This window comes from Anopheles gambiae, chromosome 3 (assembly GCF_943734735.2).
Source record: "Anopheles gambiae chromosome 3, idAnoGambNW_F1_1, whole genome shotgun sequence".
In the NCBI taxonomy this organism is placed as follows: Eukaryota; Metazoa; Arthropoda; class Insecta; order Diptera; family Culicidae; genus Anopheles; species Anopheles gambiae.
In genome coordinates, this window is record NC_064602.1 from 8,522,155 (window position 1) to 8,533,040 (window position 10,886).

Below are 10,886 nucleotides of genomic sequence, written 5' to 3' on the forward strand. Positions count from 1 at the left end.
CCTTATTTTGCTCGCTGCTTAGTTTTACGGTACGGTAATTTCGAAATAGTTATAACTTAATTGCGATCCTAAAAATCTTGCACCTTTGAATGTTTGTTTTCCCCCACCTTTTTGTTTTGTTCATATATCACGCAGCAAAATTTGTTGTTGTAATGTTTCACTTTTTGTCGTGCTTTTGCTAATGAGTGCAAAAAAACGGGGATAAGAGAAGGGTCACTACCATTTACTCTTTTTTTCGCATTTTGTTTTTCTTTTTTTTTGGTGTGTGTATTGGGGGGTAAGAGTCTATATGCTCTTTTAAGGTGTTTTGCTTTTGTTCTCTTTTGCTTCTTCAATTGGAATTTGTAAAACTGTGTACCTACTTACAAACTATGCATTTTTAAGGTTGTATTTTTTGTTTGATTTTTCTTACGTTTTTTTTTGTTTTGTTTGTTTGTTTAATTTCTAGTAACTTTCGCCCTAGCTCGCCCTAGTGCGCTACCCTACTGGGAAGGGGTGTATTAATAAATAGGAAAAAGTTCTCTATCTCTAGTCGCGCTCGTAATTTGCTAGCACAAACGGTGTGTATGTGTGTGTGTTGCTATTTTGGAAAAACTCAACGAAACACGTGCTCTTCGATTTGCCCATCGAACCACACACACACCACGTGTTTTGTAATTGCGCTTGTTCGCTTAGGAGCATTTAATAATGTTAGCTTCCATTTCTTCTTCCCTTTTTTTTGGTATTGCTTATTTAATCCCCTGCTCTGCTTCCTTTGGGAGCTAATAGTAGCGCGTGAATTAATTGTAAAACGTTTGCGATCCAACATTATGCGCTGCTTAATGTCGTTCTTTTTTTTGTCGTTATTAAGGCAATATTAGCTTACTTCTCCCTCGATCTGCACTATCGTAATAAGCGATTAAATGTAGAAAAACAAACGAACGGACTGTTTAAAACCTTGAAACAACTAATAAAGCTTCGCTAAATTCACTAAACACTAAATAATACATCGTTGTGCATGCATTTGTGTCCTATCGCGGCTAGGGAATGCAACTGAACACCTACGGGAAACGGAACTAGTAGTAGAAGCAGTGAACGAGAATTTCCCGCAAAAACCTCCAACTGTCACCAAAAACAATCCTTCCTAACTCTTAACCTTCACTGTTCCCTTCCCTAACTTAAGTTTCCACCAGCACGTGCGTGAAGAGGTTGTGCAGCTTGAAGCCGACCTGCTTGTAGACGAGCGAGTTCAACCCGTCCGTGTGGTAGCGCTGCTTGCCGTTCCGGAGAAACGCTACCCGGTCCTTGTTCGGCGTTTCCTTCCGGTGCTTCAGCATCGAGTACTGGCTGTACGTTGGGCTGAAGCGACAGATTTCAATCTGCTTGTTCTGCAGCCGCCCGTACAGATCGTCATCCTCGCCGCCCCAGCCGCTGAACATGTTCGACATGCCGTTGACGTTGAGGTACACGCTCGACTCGATCGCTACCGCCCCGCCGAACAGGCCCCGGTAGGGCAGATTGTACCGGAACTCGTCCAGGCTCGAGCACATGTGGCGCGGTTTGCGCGAGCACGCGTACAGATGGCCCAGATTCATCGGCATCAGGTCGACGTCGTGCAGCACCAGGCACGGGTAGTCGAATCCGATCGCAATCATTGCGCCAATGTTGAACAGCTTCGCCCGATTGAACGGTTTCGGGTCGTACTGCTCGATGACGAAGATGCGGTAGTGAATGCGCTGCCTCCGCAGATAGTTGTGCATGTAGATGAGGAACTGGTTGAGCTGCCGTTCGCGCTGCCGGTACGGCACGATAATGGCCGTGCTGAAGCTCGGCAGGCAATCCTCCGGATAGTACTCCCCGCCCAGCCGCACATTGTTGTTGATGATGTCCTCGGTGTAGGGGGGCCGGTAGAGGGACAGGTTCTCCTCGATGACTTCACTGTAGTCGCACCGCAACCCGTTACGCATCAGCGAGATGTTTTTCGTCGTCTTGCGTATCAGCTGATCGTAGATGTTTTCGCCCTCGATGTACTCGTACAGGCTGGCGAAGCGGCCCGGCCACAGGAAGTACACCATCAGCAGCAGGTAGCCCACGTACGCGTAAACGCTGTTCGACAGCCGGAACGTTATCATGGTGCGGTAAATCAGTCGCTTTATGGCCACCTTTTTCACTTCAAAGAGAGAGAGAGAGACCCTTTTTTTGTCGTATCAGATAATTAGATGTCCCACTGCAGCACACTTTCGTGACCGGTTCGATGGGGGTGGGGAGAGACAGAGAGAAAGAGAGATGGGAGGAAAACGGCAACTTAGTAAAGGAAAGTGAGGAAAATGAGCACGTAGTGAGGGACAGAAGGGACAAGAAGGTCCAACTACTTGGACGACCCAGACAGGGTGACGGCGAAGCGGGACGGCACTACTAAATGCGTCGAACGGTTCGATTGCACTGGATTGACACGCGAGCGCGAGTGCAGGTGCACTTTTGCATGCTCGTTGCGGTGTGCGGTGCCGAAAAACTGGCAAGAAGAACAACAACACAACCACCGCGGCACCGACAGCATGCGCTTCGTTCCCCGAAAAACCCGAACGGCGGTGATGATGATGATGGCGACGATGATTATTGCGCTACCCACAACAGCACGCGGAGTGTGTGCGGCGGTGTCGTCGTCCTGGTTTTTCCAAGCCGGCTATGTTGGCACACTTGGTGATTGCACGGACCGCGTAAACACCACCACACTTCCCACTATTGTTTCTGCGTTGCTTTGTTTCAGTGGCGTGTGCACGAGATGGAGGGGGACCAGTTTTCCACCGCTTTTCTTTCGTCCTCTGGCCAATATTCACGTGCCGTGCCGTTCTCAGCGTGTGCCTCTGTGTGTGTACTACTGCAGGGAAAACAACCCCCACTTTGCCGGGGATCAAAACAAACAACCAAAAGGGGAAGCTGTCTCGGTCGTTTTGACAGCTTGCGTTTACGCCCGCCAGTTGAGCGTTTGAAGTGAGATTTCCACTGGCCGCGTGTTGTGGAGTAAGGTAAAATACATTTTTATTTTCATCGCTTAACAATTTTTATCGCATTTTATCTCCTGATTCCGTACCACAATTCCGATCCGCAAACGCGTAACACGGGCCCTTTCGGGCTGGCTTTTAGTACGCAAAACGTTATTACACAAAATATTACCTTAATGTAAAATAAAGAACTTTCTCCCCCTGCCTTCCCTGTGCTTGTCACGCTACGTCTGCCCCGCGTGGCCGCTACTCATCGTCGCCCAGCCCGGCGAAGAAATCCTTCGCATTGGTGCGCTGCGACGAGGGCAGATTGTGCCTCAGCATGCGCTTGTCCGGCTTGCTGTTGTACTTGATGCCGTCAAAGTCCTCGAAGTACTTCACATTCCAGAAGCGCACATCGTTGTCGTGCGAGCTGGACGCGATCAGCTCGCCGCTCCCGCTAATGTCCAGCGTGTCCACCGCCATCGAGTGCTGCCCGACGATGCCGAGCACCCGCCCCGGCACCATGTGCATCGCCCGGAGGATGCCGTCCTCGCCCGCCATGACGGCAATCTGCTCCGTGATCGGTACCATGCGGTTGGCGCTCGCCGACGGCCCGGTAAATGCGTCGCAGTGGTACGCAAACTGGCCCCAGTTGTAGGTGTAGTAATTGCCCTTGGACGTGCCCACCACCAGCTTGCTTTCGCGCTTGAACATTCCCATGCAGTTGAGCTCCTCCTCGTACGGTTCTGATTGGACGTACATTTTGCTACAAAAAATGGGGAAAAGTAGGATAAATGTTTAAAAATGCTTGCTGTTTTCGCGCGATCTGGCTTACCGTTGCGCAATGTTAATTGTCGTGAGCAAACCGTCTCCACTCGTCAGCAGAAGGTACTTTTGCTGATGCTGGTTCGCCAGCAGAGACGACACAAAGTCCTCCACCGGACGGAGCGAAAACACTGCATTCCGCTCACGCACATCCCACAGCTTAACCTCACCATCGTCATCCCCCGTCGCAAACAGATGCTCCCCGAGCACCGTCATCGAGTAGACCGGCTCGTCGTGGGCCGATTCCCAGAAGCGCTTGAATTTGCCCGTCTCCGCATCCATCACCACGATCGACCGCTCGCGTCCGGTCGAGATGAGTGACTTCCCATCGGGCACGAACTCCACGCAGCGGATCGCTTTCGTGTGCAGCTCGTGCGTGGCCGCCAGCACGTTCGCGTCGTTCGCGTACCGGTACATCAGCACATCGCCCACCGACGTACCAACCGCCAGTATGTCCTCGCACGGATGGAACGACAGATCCACCACAAAGTCCTCCGTCTGGATGTCTGGCGGCTTCGAGCGTGGTTTCTTGATCTCCGAGATGATCGCCTTTATCACCTCGTCCTCCTCCATGTCCTCGTCGTAATCGTCAATCACACGGCGGGCGGGCGCTTCCTCCGCCGTGCCCTCGCCGTTCGAGGTGGACGCCTGTGCCGCTCCGGGCTTGTTGCCGTTTGCCGCATCTTCCTCCGCCTGCCCGTCCGAGTCCGAGTCTAGGCTTGAGTCGGACATCTGGCTGTCATCCTCCACCTCGTACGTGTCATCGCTGTCGCTGCTCTCGTCGGCGTTTGGCATGTCGAACGATTCGGCCGGCGCGGATACGTCTTCCCCCTCGGACAGATACTCTACCAGCCCCTCGAGCTCGTCGGGGCGCACTGCCAAAATGTACGGTGCGAGATCGATTTCTTCCTCTTCTTCGCTGTCGTCTGAATCACGGAAGTAGGGCGATTGAAAATTCCTCCTGCAAACAACCAAAACATTGTAATTGTAGGTTAGGGGAGCTTTCGTACGATCGTAGCCCCTTCCTTCCCCCTTTAGCACTTACATTCCACCGCGTGGAGGCACACACAAAATTAGGCAACTGCTAAACACAAAACGGAGAATTCACGGAGAAACTGAATGCTTTTGATTGCGCTCAATAACAGCCCCCGTAATGGCTGCTACGCATTTTCTGTTTTTCTTTATCAACGTGCAAGCGCGGCACACATTCCGCGGAGGGCAAACTTTTGTTATGACAGTGCTTTCGATACCTGTTGTTTTTTTTTTTCTTTTATCTTGACACAAGCACAGTGGTCGATGCCACTCGGACGAAAATTTCGAACAACGGTGAAATATTTCACACAAGGGAAATATTACGAACAACGGTGAAATATTATTTTTTAAGATTTTGAGAAAAATGGATAAAAGTGATCAATTGTTGTGCATAATTTAAGTATGTTTTTGGCTCTGTGAATTCTATGCGACCAGAAACAGGTATTAAAAATCCAAAAATCGAGATGTAAAAATCTGTTTTCAACGAAACATTTCGAGTTATACAAACCGCCCCACTGTTCTACACATCTGTTCTACCCAATATTGACACGTCAAACGTCAACAAGCTCACCTGCTCCTCCCCCTCCACCTTCTTCAGAGAAACGACAAAAAATATTTACGTGAAGTGGTTTTATTTCGTGTTTTTTGTTGCTCCACTAAAGAGTTGCTGCACAGGCAACACAATATTCGCCAGCGCAATAATTCACACAGCAAATATCAAAGTAAAGCGTCTTTGCGCAAATTTCCAATCAGTTCAGTTACGCGAAAAACGTGCACGGCTTGGGAAAGTGTCGCGTGCTTCTTTGCCAAAGCAAACACCGTCCAAATGAGCCAACAACTGCTGACTGGCAGAGGTCCGCTTGTGGAGGTCGTCGTCGTCGTCGTCGTGTAGAGTGTGCTAGAGGGGGGGAGCTGATCTCGATTTCCGTGACTGTGTTTTATCGCGAAACTATTGTGCGTAGTTCAGTGGGGGTGGTGGCGGTGATAAAGGGTGGTGATTCATTGCATTCCGCATTCCGATAACAAGTGTAGCGTCCGTGTGAGTGTTTTGCTTGAAGCTGATAAAGGCACAAACCTTCCAAAAGCAATCGAAACAACAACCCAGCAGTTCCTCCTCCCAGGCAAACACCACCACCCACACCTTTCGCCACGAGCAGGAGGAGTGTTGGCAAGCGATGACAATGGGAGATGATGCGCCCGTCGTAACCTCTCTGGTGCTGCCGATTCTGATACGACCGATATTGTCCCAGGTAATGGCAAAAAGCTTCATCACACCACCGCGCTAATCTAGCCCCTCGCCCCACTGCCCGGTCATGTCCCGAAAAGGGGTGAAACATGGTACGGCAGGGAAAGTCGTCTTTCTTGTTTTTTAGCGCCCGTGTGCGTGTGTCCTTCTATGGGGGGCTTGGCAGGCCGAGAGAGCGAAGGCTGGTCGCGTTTAATGTGCGAACCTTTTTGCATAAACCACTTTTTTCCCACTTCCTGCACGGCGTTGCTTATGGGGCTTCCAACTTCCTCATACGACACACACACAGACAGGTTGCTCATTACCAGGATGTGGTGTTTACGATTCACTTTTCACAGCGCTAATCGAATGATTACAGAGTGCGCCATGAAGCCAAGCGAGCGTAGAGGCGGGTGTGCGTCTGTGTTTACTTTGCTTCGAGGTGGAAAGTACCACACCTCCCGCCGGTGGCATTTCCGTCACCGCAGGATGTGGAAACAGGTGGTGACATTAAACGACGATCGGTCGTGTGCTGTTTGCCATTTGCTAGCTCGATTTATGGGTGGCCGTTAAATGGGGCTGCTGTTTGGCAAATGCCTCAAATCGAATGCTGCCACCAATTTCCCATTCCTCCATTGCATAACGAACGATTTCTCATCCTCTCTCTCTCCTTCTTTCTATTTCATTTACCATTCCGTTGCAGCTGGAACGGCGCGATGTGGTCGCTTCGCAGACGCTCCGGGCCGCGCTGACCAAGGCGGAACAGAGCCACCCGGGGCTGACGTACGATCTGGTGATGGGCATCATCAAGAAGGGTGACATCAACGTGAACATGAACGAAAGCATCCTCAGACTGCAGGGTGCGGCCACAGACACGGACTGTAAGTTATTTACACTCGCTGTACGTAAGACCGTTCGCAATGCTCCTTTGTAATCACACGTGTTTGTCCTGCTTGTTTTTTTTTCGTTGCAGTGATTGAATATCGGCTCAACCGGACGGAGGATGCATTCCAGGAGCTGAACAAAAAGTCGGCCGCACTGAAGCGAATCCTGAGCCGCATCCCGGACGAGATCGCTGATAGGAAAACGTTCCTGGAAACGATAAAGTAAGCAAAAAAGAAGGACGCGAGGTTTTGCGTTTTTTAATTAAACACGCGCACACAATACACATCAATTCTTTTTCGTGATGAATTCGCTTTTTTACGAAAAATCCAGCAAGACTTCTACGAACTGCATCTCATTTCCTGTAGCACAAATGTGCACCGTTTGTTTGATTGTGCATGTATAATTGGACGGTATCTGCATGGCAATTAATATTTTCCCCACATATGCTCTTTCCTCAATTGTGTATTGAGATATGCTCGCAATCACTCCATCCATTATTAATTAAAACCAGGATTTTACCCCGAATTATCGCTCGATACGCAGCGTGAGTAACGCATTCTTCTGTTATTAATTTTTGCCTTCACCAGAGAAATAGCCAGTGCCATCAAAAAGCTGCTCGATGCGGTTAACGAAGTGGTCGGCTTTATACCGGGCTCGTCCGGCAAACAGGCGGTGGAGCAGCGGAAGAAGGAGTTTGTCAAGTATTCCAAAAAGTTTAGCACCACCCTAAAGGAGTACTTTAAGGAGGGAGAGTAAGTATCGTAAATGTATTGTATTTTCGATGTTGTTTACTGTAATTCTAAGAACTCTTTCGTGTCATTTTCTCTATCTCTCTCTCTCCCCCAGGGCTAATGCCGTATTCGTAAGTGCCCTGTACCTGATACACCAAACGAATCAGATTATGATAACGGTGAAGAATAAGTGCGAGTAGTGCGATGACGGTCGTCAAAGGGCTGGGAAGCAAAATCATGAGTATTTAATGATAGAGAAGTTTTGTTACTTTGTTTTCTCTTTTTTTGTATTGTTTTCTGTTAAGTCTATTTCCCCAACGGCGGCGTCCGTTCAATGCATCAGAATCAGTACTACACAGAATAGGGTAGGGCCTGTTTCTAGCGATCGTTGTTCCCCCATTTTAATATGCGGCACGTTTCTTAAGACTAGCAGGAAGGTCGCAACGCAAGATAGAACTGGCGCTGGAGTTGGAAATTGATACGAATATTTACATTTTCTGTAGTGGAGGGAGGAACAGCCACTAACAGGTATATTGGATGGTGCAACCGTTTGTGCTAAAGCAAGAAGGCGAAGCAATTTATAATGATGAGAGAGACTTTAGTGAAGGGATGGAAGGAAGGATTAGGATTATTATTACAATTATTATAATTAATATTATTCTCTCTCCACACACAGACACATGGGAGAAGCAGAAAGGACTGTTAGAGCAAACAAGAACACTATAGGAAGAGACAGAAATAGAAGAAAGAAGGGAAGAGTGCGGAATGCAGCATTGTATTAGAGAAAAAGGCTATCAAGGTTCAACAAGAAATCGTCTATATATACACACACACACTCCCATACAACTACTTTGAAATGTTGCCGACTAGAAGAAGAAGAAGAAAGAGAAGAAGATAGCGCGATTATATTAAAACAAATCCTATGATAACGTTATTATTTCTTTTTACTATAAAACAGGAAGAACGAACCGCGTGGAGCCGTGTGAAGCAAAAATATTAATAAAAATCCATACACAGCTATAGTTTTACACAGGCCGTCGTCGTCGAGTGGGTTTGTTCTGTTTAACCGAAGCACGACGAACCGTTGCCCCTTTCTGTCCCGTGGACCAGCATATTAATTAGATTATTCCCTCGGGCAGTGCTACAGCGCTAAATGAAGCGTGTAAAATGGTGGAAATGCGCTCGACTAGCTTGGAAAAGCGGCGAAAGTGTACACGCTTGATAAAATGCCAACCATTAGGCTAGTGGACTTCCTTCTGACTCTTAAGATCCCACTTGAGACCACCCTCGACACCTCCACGGGCCAGTGCTGGGGATTCAGTGCAGCGAGTGAAGTAATGAGAAGCGTTGGTTCTTCATTATTGCTTGTGCATGGAACACAATTTGTCCTTCGTTCCTGGTACATTTTAACCGAGAGAAAAAAAAACGTGCAAAATAACAGCTAAAAGGTCAAACCGGAGTGTTGATCTTACGCAAGAACAACGGTGCATCCAACAAAATAGATTAATGTTTTGAAAATGCTCCCACAAAGCATAATATTTCTTAGCAATTTTAAAAGTCATTCCCTGGGCTGTCCCGCATGTTTTAGACAGTGAAAAAAATAACAACAGCACACGCCCTCTTTCTGCCATTCGCCGAGTGATGACGCGTGGGGATCATCCCAGCGGAGGTTGTGTGTTGGTTGGTTATGCCAACCTTAGCTAGCTCCACGTGGGAGAGCGCCTTTTGGGAAAGTATCCATTTTATCGTCCTTCCGTCGTGTGTCCCAGGCAGCAGTCAGCGGTGAGGAAAATGAACTGAAGAGCTTTTGCGCCCGGGGAAAGCCGTACGCGCGTAGGCGCCAATTGAAGGCGCTATCGAGTGGAATTGTGTCGGAATGTTGCAAGGGAAACTGTACATGCGCGAACATAAAGAACCAACTGTAGAGTGTGTATGTGTGGGATACAATAGAGAACATCATACAAGCAACGAGAAGAGCGTTAACAAACATTATCTCCTAAGAGGAATTCCATTCCGTGCAAACATAGTTGCTTCCTTTTGGAGGAATGTAGAACATGAGCTCCAGAGAAAAAGCCCAATGTTAATGAGTGTGTGTCAGCAACTGCACGGTACGGTAGGTACAACATCAAGGACCCACTCAAGCTCGATTGAAGAGGGGGGGGGGGGGGCAACACAGCTTGAAATTAATTGGGATTTTTCTACGGAATTTCATTGCGAAAAAGTGTAGCGAAAAACACGAAGCTTATCCTCCATCTGGGGCCTGTGGATTGATTTGAATTATACATTCACCATTTTTGTGTGCGGACCCGATCGATGGAAAAGTTGTTAATTAGTTCCCAGCGTGAAAAACTTCCCTGCCTAGATAAGGCAATTCCGTTGATAGGGAAAAGAAAACACGCCAATAACTGCGCATCATCTAAAGTTCATCATATCGATATCTTCCCATGCCGCTAGATATCCGATACACCCCATCGTCCCAAATTTTGAAGAAGGTGTGTCTGGGGGTGGAGAATGTTCAACTCATTGTTTTTGCTGCCTTACAGGAGGCTCCATCCCATCGTCCAGCGCTCACGCAGCATTTTACCCTATTAAGGTTAACCGTACCCTTCTTCAACCTCCCGAGCAGTGTAGGTTTCGGTCGATGTAACTAAAAATCCCTTCTCCTGTTATAATCCATCCACCAGGGACGAATGGTTTGAGAGATTAAAATCTTGTCCAATCAATTTCCTAATTCCTCACCCTCCCTTCCCTCCACAAACTTTAAAGCTAAACCGGGCGTTTGAGTTGCTTCACCACCGTACACTCATGGAGATGATTCAGTGTCCCCGAAACACGGGCGGAGGGACGAAGGTACGTCCGACGATCTCCATTGCAGATTGGGGATGATTTCAACATCGCTGTTAGAAATGCACACACCCATACACCGAGGGGGAGTCCATTCATTTCCGTTCCATAATGCATGGGGATACCGATGTGTATGGTATCCCTCCGAAATCCTCCGCGCCACAAGCATTGGAAGGAGCATGAAATGTGTACTTGCACAGTTTGGGCAATTTTCAATGTGAATCCAATCAACAGCTGACAAGTGATTCCCGGGAATGGCATCTTCGGGTGAGGGGCGTTTTTTTGTTTGTCCCGGGCAACCCCCTGTCGACGGGAAATGGAAAAATCCTTCCTCCAACTACGTAACTACGCATTCGGTTCCACGTGTGGTGTTTGCGCAAA

At 48.2% G+C, this 10,886-nt stretch overlaps 3 protein-coding genes across 3 annotated transcripts; 1 reads left to right on the forward strand and 2 right to left on the reverse strand.

The window, feature by feature from the left end:
- Positions 1 to 240: 240 nt before the first annotated feature.
- On the reverse strand, positions 241 to 2,899 carry LOC5668294 (beta-1,4-galactosyltransferase 2). The gene has a single exon (XM_001688957.2). It carries the CDS (start codon positions 2,109 to 2,111, stop codon positions 1,158 to 1,160), a length of 954 nt encoding a protein of 317 aa, XP_001689009.2. The 5' UTR covers positions 2,112 to 2,899; the 3' UTR covers positions 241 to 1,157.
- Positions 2,900 to 2,993: 94 nt separating this feature from the next.
- LOC5668295 (WD repeat-containing protein 55 homolog) lies at positions 2,994 to 4,974 on the reverse strand. The gene is made up of 3 exons (XM_001688956.2): positions 4,834 to 4,974; positions 3,799 to 4,749; positions 2,994 to 3,729 (listed from the first exon to the last, which is right to left on the reverse strand). Coding segments are annotated over exons 1-3 (1,455 nt in total). The 5' UTR covers positions 4,836 to 4,974; the 3' UTR covers positions 2,994 to 3,227.
- Positions 4,975 to 5,661: 687 nt separating this feature from the next.
- Positions 5,662 to 8,694, forward strand: LOC5668296 (programmed cell death protein 10). Its single transcript, XM_001688955.2, has 5 exons — positions 5,662 to 6,070; positions 6,749 to 6,926; positions 7,019 to 7,151; positions 7,518 to 7,682; positions 7,777 to 8,694. Exons 1-5 carry the CDS (start codon positions 5,996 to 5,998, stop codon positions 7,859 to 7,861), a joined length of 636 nt encoding a protein of 211 aa, XP_001689007.1. The 5' UTR covers positions 5,662 to 5,995; the 3' UTR covers positions 7,862 to 8,694.
- The last annotated feature ends 2,192 nt before the right edge of the window (positions 8,695 to 10,886 follow it).